General features: G+C 38.1%; 1 protein-coding gene across 1 annotated transcript; it reads left to right on the top strand.

Moving 5' to 3' along the window:
• The first annotated feature begins 7 nt into the window (after positions 1-7).
• Positions 8-15355, top strand: LOC131774251 (uncharacterized). Its single transcript, XM_066163595.1, is given in 6 exon segments — positions 8-249; positions 2864-4203; positions 4206-4978; positions 6366-6453; positions 8112-8430; positions 12529-15355. Coding segments are annotated over 6 exon segments (4989 nt in total). The 3' UTR covers positions 14756-15355.
• Positions 15356-15388: the final 33 nt, after the last annotated feature.

The following is a 15388-nucleotide window of genomic DNA, read 5'->3' on the forward strand; positions in this document are numbered from 1 at the left end:
GGTTACCATGAAAGCTGTAATATTTCTCGTACTTTTTGTGGTAAAAAATATTCCTGGCGCTCCTATTGCTCTAAACGGCAATGCATATATATCTCTGGATTTGAAATCGACTGAATCGATAGAGATCCATCCCCGGCAGCTGATTTTACAGCTAAGATTCCGCACCATACACCCGAATGGGCTTCTTATGTACAGTAAAGGAGCCAGTGGCCAATATTTCAGACTGGAGATCATCCAGGGCAGAGTAAGGTAAGAAAAAAAGTTGTGTTTTAACCTCTGGACCAAGAAAGAAAAAGATTCTGACCAAGTAAAGTAATCCTCGTCAGTTTTAAATTGAGAACGCATTTCATCAAGTGATTCTAATTTGTCTTTGCAATGTAGATGTATAGAAGATGAATTTGTTTTGTATCGTCCGTTTTCTCCTACATAAAAAAAATTGTGTATTTTCGAGCCGTTTTCTAATGAAACGTTCTAGATTACATTCTTAAATATTGCAAACAGAGGCAATTTTCGTCTGTTTCACCTGATTTTCCGTCGCGAGATGCAAAGCTAGAAATTTATTTTGGCAATCTAGGTCAAGTTTAAGCTTCTCGAAATCAGGAAGAAATAAATTCCAGCCTCGACTTTTTGATTAAAAGTCGTTTTCTGAAACTGAACCTGCCAGCAGACTTGCATAATCCAAGGGTGCGTTACTGGCCGCCCTGTGAACCTGATCCTTTGTGGCATTTGTTGCTGGGCCCCCCGTATACCTGATCCTTCGTGGCTTTTAAGTTACAAGCTTGAATTCTTTGAGCTTTCATGACTAAATTCAAAGTCAAAGTAAAATTTACGCATGTTACCTCTTGTGTATGTATTTGAACTAAAGCTTATTATCGCTGATGAGTCGGATTAGTTGAAGCGTGGTCGGTATCAACTCTCCAGTGTGTCTTCGTGTAAGGCTTAAAAGATGATGAAATTTGCCGATCGACCGAAGCAGTACGTACTTAATTTTCATCGCCGATCACAACGACGTTTAACACTGATCCCAAAAACTTTCATTTAACTTTTGAAACTGGACCGGAGAACTCGTTAAATCTTCTTAGACTTTCATGAAATATAAAAATGAAATAATGGTTTAATAATTTACCTGAAAGAAACGAATTGTTTTCTTTTACTGCGCATTGTTTCAGAAAAGTCTATTCACGCAATAGGCGGAGGATCGGAGATAAGATAATTCTCGAAATGATTCCGCACCTCATAGAGGCTCAAATAGTAAGCTAATTTATTTTCTTGGTGCCAGACTTATTAATTTTTTATTTTAAAAATATTCAGAAACTTTTGGACTCTTTCTTTTCTTCTCTTTTCTTTGCGGTTGAATTTGGTGTCCTGTATTCTTGAGTTTAAATCAACATAAAGCTTGGTACGTTTGAGCGGCGAAAATCTCGATCGCTTCTCAACATAAACTAACTTGAAATAAACGAGCAGGAACCTAGAGAACAATGAGGTCATTTCTATGATCCCTTCTGAAAATTCTTCGAATTCTAAACGTCGTATGAATTATTTGCAATTGGCACTTCAGGTATTTGAAAATATCAGAAAATAAGAGGTACAAATGTCTTCTTATTGTAAGAGAAGTCTAAACATTAGTATCTCACCACACGAGGGATAGCAATATTTTTCACATTAAAATTCATGACAGAAAGAAAGATTTACCCCCTACATCAGGAAATCTTGCTGTAGATAACCAGATCCAAAACCGCAAATAAAAATAAGGATCAGCAAGAAAAGATTTATTAAAATGAACATGCATATGTGATGTGTTTATTGGCATATCTTTATCATTTTTTAAGCATAAACTAGTGTCCCAGAAGTTCAAAGTTTATTGGGGAATATAACTATATCACGTTATTACGAAAAATTGTCTAAGTTAAGTCCTAGAACATTCTATAGAACAGTCTAGGACCCGAAGTCATCCAGCCGTAACCTTCTTGTATTAGAACATTCTAGAACGTTCTATTTCCTCTGTAATTACTCAGAAATCGTGTTAATCTTCTTAATTTAGTTATTTCGAGAAGTTTCTAGATCCTTGGACTTTATGTATAAGAGCGATAGTTTTGTCTGAGACAGAGAAGTGTGAAGAAGCTCAGTGCTGTAAAGTCGAGAAGTTAACTATCTGGAAATAAATCAGTTTGTTGCTGATACCGACGATCCTGAGTTTTGTCTAGGAACAACCCTGCTCTACATTGACACTCGTAACACATGTCACAATTGGTTTGAAAAGACTGACTCCTAGAGTATCACTAGCATGAACTTGTAGCATGGATTCAGCAACGTCCAATGAAGCAAGCAACCTTGTAAATTTCTGGGTGTACGCGTTCTGTTGGCATTCTCAAACCGTTAACCGAAAGAAATTCCATGTTTAAATACATGATGCAAATCCACTTCTGTCCAATAACCCTAAAAGATCCTAACTATATTCACGACTCACTACTCTTGGGAAGTCTTTTCGAACATCTCACCACTTCCAGAGCGTTTCAAATAAGAACTCGGCGTCGTTTCAAAGTACCCTAGCATACCACACTCTTGCATGAAATTCACAATTTCCACTTTTCCCTGCATATGCTACATACCCTACCTTATAAAAGGGAGTGCAATCTTTCCCTCTGTTCACCCCCTTCCCCCTCACACGCACAACCACTCCCACCCACACATACCCACCCAGACAAACGAAGGGCGGAAAGGCTCACTATAAATAAGTTACTTACAAACCTACACCAGATACTCAATCAACAGGTCATAAGAACATTTTATTCTAAATTTGAATTTGTCTGCAGATTAAAGTACGGAAAATACACGATCCTTAAACCTTCCTTTTACTTTCCAGCTATTCCTCCTACTTTCATGGTAGCTACCAAAATGGCCTCCTCACAATCTTGTCCCCAAATAAAGACCTGAATGATGACAAATGGCACAATGTGACACTCATTAGACACGGACGAAAATTTGCCCTCTGTGTCGACAAGATCACTGCATTCCACATACACCAGGGAGAGTATGAAAAGCTCGACATGAATGACGTCATTTACGTCGGTGGAATGACGGAGCAAAGTTACCACTCCCTACGCGTTACAGGGTCTAAAAATTTCCGTGGATGTCTTAGAGATGTAAAGTACGGCAACGTAAATATTCTGGCTGGTGCTTTAATGGGACTACATGGTTTTGAAATCCATAAAAAAATTTCATTCCAGTGTAAATCTGCAGCTCATCGCATTTTTTCAAGCATCAGTCCTAATTTGAGCGTACGGATACTTTACAGAGCAATGGGTGACTGTTTCTTTACGACAAGTTTTCAGTTCCGTACCTATTTTAAAGAGGGTTACTTCATTTCGGTTATTTCACCCAGAGTGAAGTCTTACCTTTTTCTCTCGAACGGCGTTCTGGTCTTGAAAGTCGTTGACGTTAGTGGATTCAAATCAGAGCTGAGACTGGGCACTAGCCTTAATGATGGTGAATGGCATCAACTGTCAGTGCGTATCGCAGGCTCGGAAATTGTTTTACAACTTGACGGACAGGTCACGACGAAAGAGGTTAATAACTCTCTTTTATCGATTAGAAATTCCAGAAACAAGCTCCGACCAAAGATTTCTCTTGGGAAAGAAAGGAAAATGAAATCGAATAAATCGGGCTTTGTTGGGTGTATATTGGATTTGATAATACAGGATCGTCAAATTCCATTGAGCAGCATACGAAGAAAGAAGTACGTTCAGAGTGTGGTGATGAAATCTTGTCATTTGGAAAACTACTGTGAGCCTAATCCTTGTAAAAATGGCGGGCAATGCTCGCAAGATTGGAAGCAGTTTTATTGTAATTGCGATCACACAGATTTTGAGGGTGAAATTTGCGAAATTTCGATTTACAAGCCAACTTGTGAACATTACAGATTCATGGGGCTGCAGACGAGTGCTTTATGTTTGTTGGATTCCAAGGGAGAAGGACACCCTTACACTGCATTCTGTAACGTAACACGCTCGTCGCGAACATACACGATTATAGCTCACAATAAAATGGCGAAAACTCCCGTTGGAGACGGGGAACTCTTGGACGCCCTCTACAGCCATGAAATCACGTATACTGCCCGAACAGGAATGGATCAGATTAAGGCTCTGATAGAGAAAAGCAAACATTGCCGTCAGTATGTAGAATTTCATTGTTTTGCTTCTAAACTTTTAACGCGCCTCGGGGATCCTCACAAGCGTTTTGGTTATCGCGTGACAAGGTAAGACAGGAATACTGGGGAGGAGGACAACCAGGGAGTAAAAAGTGCGCATGCGGAATGACCGAGCCACCTTCATGTGTGGGTAAGAAATTCTGCAACTGTGATGCCAGGGATAGGATTTGGCGCGTTGATGCGGGGTACTTACGTGACAAGAGCACTTTACCTGTGACTGGGCTGCTTTTCAACAAGAAAAGCAAGAAATCAGATTTCAGAGTTGGACCATTAGAATGCTGGGGAACTGAGGAAGACAGCGAAGCATCAGCAAGCTTCGGTGAAAATCTGAACGAAAAACAAGTTGATCGTCGATTGAAGAGGGTCTGCCTAAGTGAGTCAAAGTCGGAGAAAAAGTTTGTGAAGGATTCACTGGAAAGCCCACAATTTTCAAGCACCACCCTAGAACAGAGTCAAGGGTCGCCAAGTAACATCACGTCTGTAACAGCAAACGCTTCTCAAAACTTTTCTATCCTTTCAGAAAACAAAATGTTTACTGTTAAGACCCTTCAAAGTGGGAATTTCAGCCTAGACAATTCCCAGAAAGCCAATGCAATGGAAAAAACCGCAAACACGGATAAAAATGAAGAAACTGGGTTGTCAACTATGGCCATTGTTGTAATATCATTTACACTCACCTTCGTTATTTCTTTTTTTATCGTATTTGACAGAAGCAATCGAAAATTGAAGTCTCCATTCCCTTGTAGATATTTTGGGGCAAAAAAGGTCGATGTTGCTGACTAAAACGTGAGAAAATCTCACAAAAGCACAATTTTAAAGCTGCATGGTTTGATTTCCTAAACAGAACTTGCCCTCTAAGCTTTGAAGATATGCAAAGTATTCTATCATCTTACAGTACATTTATCTAATTAGCAAAGTAGTCTATTTAATTAATCCATACAGGTGTAGGTGGGTCGGTCAGAATCTATGTTGCGCCTGCGGTCAAACATGGAGCATGCACAAATGGGTAAATTTGAGACGCTCTTCTGAGTTCCGCCAGGACACAGACGGTAAACAGATAAGGACCCGTAGACTTTGTAAAATCCTTTTTGTGGTTATGGTTTCATTGCAAACACTTTTTTTTGTTATCTTTGTTACCTGATCGCTAGAGAGAGTTGACTTGGTTCCATATAGCTTTACTGTGATGAAAAACGTTGAATACCAGGGCACCTTACGTCGCGTGCAAAAAAATAAAAAAAGGAAAATGAAAAATGGGAAGAACACTTGGATTGGAGGGGAAAATGAGTGAATTGATAAATGAAACTTGAATAAAAGTAAATGAATAATTAATAAAGTATTAATATGGATTTTTGCCGTCCAGGAGATTGGTTTAAGATACACCACCCCTTGCGTAGCAATTATTTGTTTCAGTAAAAAGGGAACTCAATGTGTTGAATTATTTGCCCGATATACGCATCGTGTACATCTAGCGGATTTAAAAAATCTCATTTTGTAATATTTAATGCTATGTTATGTATGTTGCCGATTTAAAAACGGAAAATACTTAATTTCACGCCATTAATTCCATTTGAGACCATAATCTTCGATAACGAGAAATTTTCCCAAATTCCCGTAAAACACATATTTCAGCCTTGATAGCCGCGCGATATCAACAGGGTTCTTATCAACTCAGTGTCTTATTTGTGTCGGCCGCTCACCGAGACATTTTGATCATCTGATCTATAGATTATTTTGGAGGTTTTGTCATATTGTTGTTTGCGAACACGAAGAATCTCTAGGAATTTGTAGCCTGATCTCCAATTCTTTTTCTTATGGCGGTTAGCGCCAGCTTTACGTATAATACAACTTGAAGAAAGTTACCATGTGATTTCAGTTTTGGTTGAAATTTTCTTTTTTCTTCCAGAATATCATTCACGTAACACCATTTAATCAAAGTCTCTCCTGTGGTTACTTGCATACTAATCAGTTTACTGAATCTCACTGAAAAAGGAAAATGTTTTACCCCCCAAAATTTAGCACCTTTGGTGTTGCGATCAAAAATCAACTTTTAAAATGTGGATATCGGCGAACTAATTGAATTTTGATTCAATTTCACTTCATCATCGTTTGGTGTTAGTGTAATCTTTATACTCTGATTATATCCCTATTTACAACTTAGTCATTTTTCTTTTGTGACCTTGTCCGCGACGACAAATTTAAGCAGATATCCGAGATAGTGATCGCAGAAATAAACGCCGACGAGGCAGGTTGGAAAATACTTAACGAGAAAATTTATATTGTTATTAAAGGCGAAAAGATGCAAATTCAGAATAAAGAGGTGATGTGTAACAATTTCCACCAAAGGATTTATCATTTACTGTCGTAATTTCAAAGCTTCAAGTCCAAGTTTTAACAAAACATCACAATTTCGACCAAAGTAGTCCACTGCAACTTTTCATTCTGCTTACAAATATTTTCGATGCTGTTTTGGTTTGGATAAAAAATTTCGAGAATATCAAAAACACAATTTTCTTTTTAAGGATTAAATGGAAATTTAAAAATGTATTTAAGGAATCACTGGAAGAGATCCGAATTTGGGCTCAATGGTAGGTACTGGTTAATATTTGTAAAGAGAATGTTCCTCAAAACCGAGTGTCCACCAAAAACGACACAATTTCAAAAAGTTGCAAATTATTTCAGTTAACATTTGTTGTTGTTATTTGACAGCGGTTCAAAAACCAAATACGCCGAGAAGTATTCTGATAAATCTTTCTTCTCTTGTAGGTACATGTGGAACCTCGAAATCAAAATATACTCAGTTGGCTTCACGGCCTAGCGGCAAGCAACTTTTTTACTTGCCGCGAAATTGTTGCGACATGTTAATAAATTTCACGCGAGCTAACAGCGTAAATGAATCAATTCCATCATTTTGAAGCTCTTTCCTTTTCAAGGATATGCGAGATAAGCGTTAATAATCCCAAGAGAATCATTCAGTGGTATTCCTATTAAATGAAGATATATTTTTGCATGAAATATTCACGAATTTGGGCGGCTCGACGCAAAAATAATAGAATTTGAAGTGACTGGGATTATCTCGTAGATTTTACTTTCACGCGAGTGTATAACAGCCTGGGGCATGAAAATATTTCCGAATTTGTTTTCTGAGAGCACCTCAACAAGACATCCATGATAAGCTAATTCTGTATCCTCATTGAGCCAGTTGTGCTCCTTGAATGGCGCACATTTTATAACATAAATTGAATTCGATTCCTTCGCACTGCGATTAAAATTGAAAAGATCCCTCCCTATGCGACAAATCTTGTTGTTAGCCGCTGCGGATAGAGCGCGGCTAAGTAGAGCGCATATATTATGTAAGCTCATTTGTCTTATTTAGAATTGTATGTCCTAATTAGAAATCCAGTCTTGATTATAATAAAATTCATTCTTCCTTGGTCAGGAAACTGAATCACATTTTGAGACAAACACATAATTTGAGTCACTATTGTTCGAGAATTAATTCGACGACGTTAATATATATCCTCGATATTCCATGCCAGTTTTCTGATAATTTCAACTAGCTTTTGAAAGGTTATTAAGCTTGTTTTCCTTTCGTTGATTTCGTGGATTGAGAATCCTCGAAGTTCGCCGAGGAAGTGTCAAATGAAACACCTGGCTCGTGAAAAGAAAGAAAATCAATTAATGTTTATTAACACGCTATCATCTCATTGGATGATTCATAATTTCCAATCCCCTTCTGACCAAATTTTCCGCCCTCTATAGCTTCGAAACCGAAACAGCTTGGTTCTTCTTGCGGGGAACACTCGTGTTGTGTTTCATTCTTTGATGCAAATCGGCATGTTTGAAGTGCGACAGAGCGCCCGCGGAGGCCATCTAAAGTTTATTCGCTTGTAATTACTCGGCTTGTAATCTGCAATTGTGCTATTCTTTTTAGGCGCCTCGCAGAGTCGAACTTGCAAGTACGCGATGGGTCTGCAATACGGTTGGAGCCCTCTACTGCTTTTTCTCACTCTCGAATTTTCAATTCCGATAACATTTGCCTCTCAAGTGCAGCTCGAAGGCAAAAGTTATATCACTTACGGCATAAGAGAAAACACTGATCCTCGAAAAACTAAAATAACGTTGCGATTCCGAACCATACACCCAAACGGCCTTCTCATCTTCGGAACCGAAGAAACAAAAGTGATGGATTACCTCCAACTTTGCCTCCACCATGGACAAGTGCGGTGAGTTTATTTATTATTGCTATTTTTAACAAGCTGAAGAGAATGGGAGTGTTTTGTGAAATCGTAAACAGGTAGACATAACTTTTTTCTCTTCCTATGCAAAAGCAAACAAGAGGAAACTAAGGGCAGATTTCATTGTATACCAATTACCTCTAAATAAATAGTTTTAAATGCTTGATTTCAAAGTGAGTCCAAAAAGAAATGATCATTTCCAAGCGGTTTATTGAGCTTCGTCTGATAGGTAACATATCCACATAACTGGAATGTTTGGCTAAAAGAGGGCTGATTCAAACCTCCCAAGGAAGTGATTCAAGTTTGCATGCTGAGAAAGTTAACAAATTTTAGGATAGAGTAACACTGTAATCCAAAAATATAGTAATACATCGGTATACGAGTTCCTATTTTACACGTAATTTCATTCGTATAATAATCGATCGAAACAAAGAGATATTTACATTAAGCACCATAAATAGTGTACCAAACAATACTGTCAAAAGAATGAAATCTTAATTTTTGGACATTGTACTGAATTTATCGTGCCATAAAAGAAAAAATGCGGACATGATTTAAAAAGGGTACTTTGTTGTCCACAAGAAAGGGTATTAAAAATTATTGTTTCTAGTAAATGTTGAAATCTTCTTATCTTGGTTATCAATGCAAAATTCGTGGGTTTTGCGATCAAGATATGTTTACAATGATTTCTCTCTTTCGGTCAAGCTCTGTCCAGAGTCGCAGAGTAATGATAAATATTTTGCCCAAACCACCAACTGCGATAAAGTCTTTTAATTCTATAAAATTAGCAGGAAATCTTTCGAAATCAGAAACAACCTTATTGTCCCACTGTTTTGAAGCAGACAAAAAAATTTCTTGTTGTAAAAAAGAGGGAAATAACTGAAAATTATATAAAACGATAAGGAGTACATTGTTAGAAGAAAAGTTACTCCAAACTCCTCACAGAGAGCTCGGTAGGGGGTGATTTCATGTTTTGAGATTTTTTCGAGATTTTTTTCCACACGTGAAGATGGGATTAAAAATTATAATTGAAGAAATTTCTCAGTTCAAAGAAAGGGCATCTCTTGGTTTCGTTTTGAGTGGGTAGGTTTCCTCCTCAAGGTTAAACAAAAAAATTGACGGTTCGTTTATATTTGTTTATCAGTGAGAACGAAATGTTTTATTTTTTTTCCTAACCAAATGCTAGTTCCTACCCTCCAATAGAAGAGGAAGGAACAATGATGATAATGACGAGATAAACTGCTCTTAATTTCTTATTCTCAGACTCCAAATGAGTAGAACATCATAAAGTGATTCGAATGTTAATGTCAGGGTTCATGATTTCCCTTTAAAATTTTTTTTCATTTTTTGAAGCATGATTGATGGTTAACACTGACATCTCTAGGATCTGAAAACTTAGTCTCCTTATTGTCTGCCATAAATCTGTGATGATGTTAGTAATGAAGAATCTGCTGTTAAATCGAAAGTATTCTTCTATCAACATTTTGGCTTTGTTCTTTCTATTTTCACACGTAAAAATATATTGATATTACGAAAGGAAATTGCCTATGGGTGAAACTGATTTCTTTGCTGCGTGAAAATTTCACTATTTATATAGATGTATTGGCAAAAAACTCAACTTTACATAAGATGACGTCGGTTTGGTATTCTTAAATAAGTTGATTTTGTTACCAAACTAAGCACGATTTATCATATTATTCATCGGAAGCAACTCTTCGACGATTCAAACTCTCTCCGCTTTTTGTCAGACTTCCAATGAAAACCTACTCATTTTGCAAATGCAGATACATAATTTGTTACGCCTCTATAACGGCTACTTTGAAAAAAATGTGTGATTAATGCTCAGAGTGCTTCACAATTTAGACACAAATCGTAGGAATTGCGATAAAATTGGCTTTAACAACAAAAATGGAAGCTGCCACGCCAAGACCAAATTAGCAATTTTTTACCGCTTATTCTAGCCAGAGTCATTTTCAATTCAATTTCGAATGTAGTAAGTGATGTTGTGGTTTTTGTTTACAATGGTATGTGATTGATATTGCAAAACTCGTTCCACAACCAATTAGATGTAAGTAAAAAAACCATGAATTATATGCGTGATGGTTGACTCGAGCTTAGCCCTCATCAACTATCACGCGATAGAATTTTCAAGGTCATAATCTTAGTGCTAATAAATTAGTAGTTCTCGTTTAAGAGAAATAAGACTAATTATTTGATTATTTCATATTCATTTATCATGTATGACCATCGATCGGTACATAGACATGAATGCATCCAGGAAGAGGCATTAAGGAAGAGGCATTAAAAACTCAAAAACAGGAATGAAAATTCGCTGAAATTAAGTTCTGAAATAAGATTAATATGATGCGGCCTGTGAACTAAATCCTCAAAAGAGCCAATTATCACAAAGACTAAAGTTTCACACAAAAAAAAATTTGAAGAGTTTGAGAGCAAAATCTAAACCCAACAAGGAAACAAAACCTCATATTATTTCCGGAGGGGGAGGGGGGTGGAGAAGTAACAAAGTAACTGTGACTAGTGGCTGGCTTTACCTTTTGTTCATACTCGGTTGTAACGTGTCTTCCTAACGATAAGCAATAATTGGATGAGGTTAAGCATGATATCATGAATCATCAAAACCAAAGTCTGAGATATCTGTCAAAGCCGAGGTCTGAGGAACACCGACACGATGATTGATAATTCATGTCATCATGCAAAAACCGAGTTCCGTGGCAATAATTATACAATTGTTTAAACGATCTACAGAAGGAGACACTTCCCTCTAAGTTTGCAAAAGTTTATGAACGCTGCACAAATGAAGGGCTTGGAAACTATGCAGACTTTTAACTCGACGTGATAAATGCAATATCCGCTGCAGATTTTGCATTTATCAATTAAACTTCGAACACTATCGTATATTGATTGAATGCTCTTGAAAAATCATATTTTTGATATTAAGTCTACTTGGTATTATAACAAAGTTCGGATATAACGCGCGCCGTCTTGGTTGAAAGAGCGTGCTCTATCAGAGCTAAAGCTGTCACACCATCTGCCAAATTATACTTTCTCCGACCTTTTCCGGGAATTCTCTTTACTAAGCTTTTTTTCGGTAATTGAAAGTGAAATTTCGGAACAAGCAAGCCGGCAAGTTACAAAAGAAGAGCCAAACAAAGGTTTGTAAACATGCCAAGCGCCGTAATTTACGTTATTATAACGTGAGCAGGGACAAGAATCCTCAAAGAGAAAACGAAATGGACAGTCCGAGTTATGAAGGTTTTCGCGCTCAGTTAGATTGCAAGCTTACGTACGATAATAAAAATCAAACACAGCGAACACTCGTATAGTACGTATAGTTTCGTGTTCAAAAACAAAACAGAAAAAAACAGGAATGATAAAAAATGTAGCCAAACTGGCATAACTGTTAAAATTCATACTAATTATGACGATGTCAGACCGACTACGATCATGCTGAGGTCCATTGCGGCTAGCACATCACCCTCAGAAATTACATCGGCCGCCCTTCAAGTGAAGAACTAAGAGCTTGACCTGATGTCCTTTCCGATGCGTTGAGTGGAAGGCCACATCAGTCACAACAGGCTAGTTTTATGGCGCTGTCATCACGAGCAATCTTCATGTTCCTGTGAATTCGGCTGTCGTTCATTAATAAAAAACACACACCTTGAGCAGTTTGTTTTCAAATTGCCGTGTTGAAAAACTCGCTTGTTTTTATGAGCCACAATTCGGCCGGATTTCAATAAATATTTCACTTTTACATTTTGTTTTAGAGACTTAAAGAGTCCTCAGGCAAAAAAATTGAATGAGTGGGGAGAAACACGAGATGTAGTCTAGTGTTTCTCCCTACACTTCTTTCGTACTCTAACTGCTTCCTACGCGCTTTATAACAGAACAGAACACAGTCAAGGCTTCTCTATTTGTTAAATAAAAAAGGCCATATGTATTCGATGGGTGGTAGTAAAATGATGGAATTATGTTTGCCCAAGCTGACTCATTTGCGCAGTTTTATGCGAGAGTCACTCTATTATTCAGTCAGCGAAATCTACTGATATTTCATCTTCCTCCTTGTAGTTACCTTGCTTATCTTGGAGGCAAGCATGATTCGGGACTGGTAGACATTGTTCATTCAAAAATGAAATTGAATGATGGCAAATGGCACAATGTGACTGTGCTGCAAAAGGGCCGGAAGGCGGAGGTAACTGTAGATTCTGAACTAACAATTTCTGGAATAACGCGACAAGAATATGAAGATCTTGATTTAAAGAAGGTTTACGTCGGTGGAATGAAACCCACTGAATACAAGTCTTATGTCTACTTGAAATGTCCAAAAATCAATTTTAATGGTTGTATAGAAGACTTGACATTCCGTGATAAAAACGTCATCAGAGAGGTTGAACGCGGTTCTAACTCTGGATATTATCTATTTGGACAAGCGCCGTTTAAATGCAAGGAACTCGACTATCGTGTTGTAACAATGAATAACCCTAACGAGGGTTTCAAAGTGACTGTCAAAAAATTACCGATAGATAACGACACATTTTCTGCCAGTTTTCGGTTCCGCACGCTCGTGGGTGATGGTCTTCTTCTATCGCGTAGCGCCATCAAAGTCAAGTTATACATCCGTCTGTCAAGTGGCTCTTTGCGTTATGACGTCATTGCTCCGAATGGATCTAAGACTGAGTTGGCTATGGGTTCTAATCTTGACGATGGAGAATGGCATAGTGTGAACGCAAGTATCCGAGGAAGAGACGTGAGTCTTCATGTGGATGGTAAACCGAGAACAAAACAATTTAATCATTCACTTTTAATGCAGGAATTCTCAAACAAGTCTCGTTTAAAGATTTTCCTTGGGGGCTATGACGCAGAAAGAAGAATCTATTCCGGTTTCGTTGGTTGCATATTAAATTTAAAAATTGACAGTCAAAAGATATTTTTAAAGAATCTTAAAATGAGTAAACACACCAAAGATGACCTGAAATATTCTTGCCGCTTACAGAATCGCTGTCAGCCGAATCCATGCAAAAATAATGGTAAATGTTCTCAGGATTGGGAACGTTTCTATTGCGACTGCACATATACTGAGTTCGAGGGAGACAGATGTGAAACATCCAAGTACAGGCCAACTTGTGAATATTACAGGTCCCTTGGATTAAAGAGAAGTATGGCATGTCTGCTAGATTCACAAGGAAATGGAAAACCTTACACAGCATTTTGTAATATAACGAATGAACATAAACGGACTTACACCGTCATAACTCACAATAAAATGAACAAAATACGTGTTGGCGATGCTCCGGTCGTAAAAACGTTTTATCAACATGATGTTACGTATTCTAACTCAATTGAAAAGGAGCAAATCACTCAGCTGATAGAAAGAAGCAAGGAGTGCCGCCAATACATCCGGTTTCATTGCTTCGCTTCCAAACTTCTTAACACGCCTCGCGGACCCTCGCATGCGTATTGGTATACACGTGACAACTTGGAACAGAAATATTGGGGAGGAGCTGAGCCCGGAAGTGACAAGTGCGCATGCGGAAGCAAAGAGCCTTCTTCTTGTGCCGGCCCGGGAAAATTGTGCAACTGTGACATCAGGGATAACCAGTGGAGAGTTGATGAAGGGTTTTTGACAAATAAATCTTCTCTTCCTGTTAAAAGATTGCGATTCCATAAGAAAAGTGAGAGATCTGATTTTACACTCGGTCCACTGGAATGTTGGGGCAATTCCCATGGAGAAAAATTTCCTCAAAAACCTCAAAGGAATCCAAAGCCAGGTTACCGCACAAACAAGGAGATTATAGCTTTAGCTTGCCCGAGTGAGAAGTCCACCACTCCGTTCCCTCGACGGGAAACACCCAGTACAACTCTTACAACGCCGACAGGAACGACTATGTGCCCCAGCGAGGATAAAGAAAGGTGCTTAAATTCGTCTTTGTCTTCTTCACTATTGGTAAACTTTACATCGCCTACTGTGAAGGCAGAAATGATTAGACAGGAGGAGCCTTGGGATGAAGGAGACATTTCAACCATTGCAGTTGTTATGATTTCTGCTGCTCTGGTTGTTATAGTTCTACTCTCAATGAAATTCGCCCTTCCACGTGTTATCATGTGTATTCGAACTCATAGTAAGCGCGGTGAATACATTGTCCCCCCGACTGGATCGTCTGGATATACGGCAAGATTACTTCCTATTGTGGCCAAGAGGTCGTCCATCCGAGGAAAGCAGCTAACACAGTGCAGTGGAAATGGCAGGTATGTGGAGGGAAATGGAGCAGCTGGGCTCAAGTCATATTGGGTGTGATATGACGTTTATAGACTGAAAATGAAATAAATGAGTTGAGGGCCCGTGATGTTGAGGAGTAGTAAAAGTTCAAAGACAGAACGACATGCTAAAACTGCGCTTGCGCAAGTGAGATCAATATCTAACGTGTACATTTCAGATATAAGGAAGAATTTGGTAAGTGTCTAAATTGCTTGCAGTACGGTCGGAACGTTCGTCACACTAAAAAAATATAAGAAAATTTTATTAATACAATATCTTTACGATGGTGTATTATACACGTAATTTTGAAAAAGGAGATTATTAAGTTCAATTTATTAGTATTCATGGATGTAAAGTCAATTAAAACAATTTTACACAATGTAATGTTTCATCAGAGCTGAGCTATTAAATTGCACTATACTGCATTATCTATCAGAATAGAAAACAGTGGTGTAGTTTTCTTCTCTGGTAATGCTTCCGGTTACAATCGCGGGAAGGCCTTAAACTTTTATCGGCGAAAAGCGAGACGACACGTTTTGACAAACTTGAGCAAATGGAAAGGATGAAATGTCTTTTTGGTTAAAACCTGAGGAAACAATCATTTTCTCAACTCCCAACGATCCATCTAATCTGAGCTTATTCTGTTTTCCATCAAATGGAGTTACCTGGAAT

This window comes from Pocillopora verrucosa, chromosome 3 (genome assembly GCF_036669915.1).
Source record: "Pocillopora verrucosa isolate sample1 chromosome 3, ASM3666991v2, whole genome shotgun sequence".
Taxonomy (NCBI): Eukaryota; Metazoa; Cnidaria; class Anthozoa; order Scleractinia; family Pocilloporidae; genus Pocillopora; species Pocillopora verrucosa.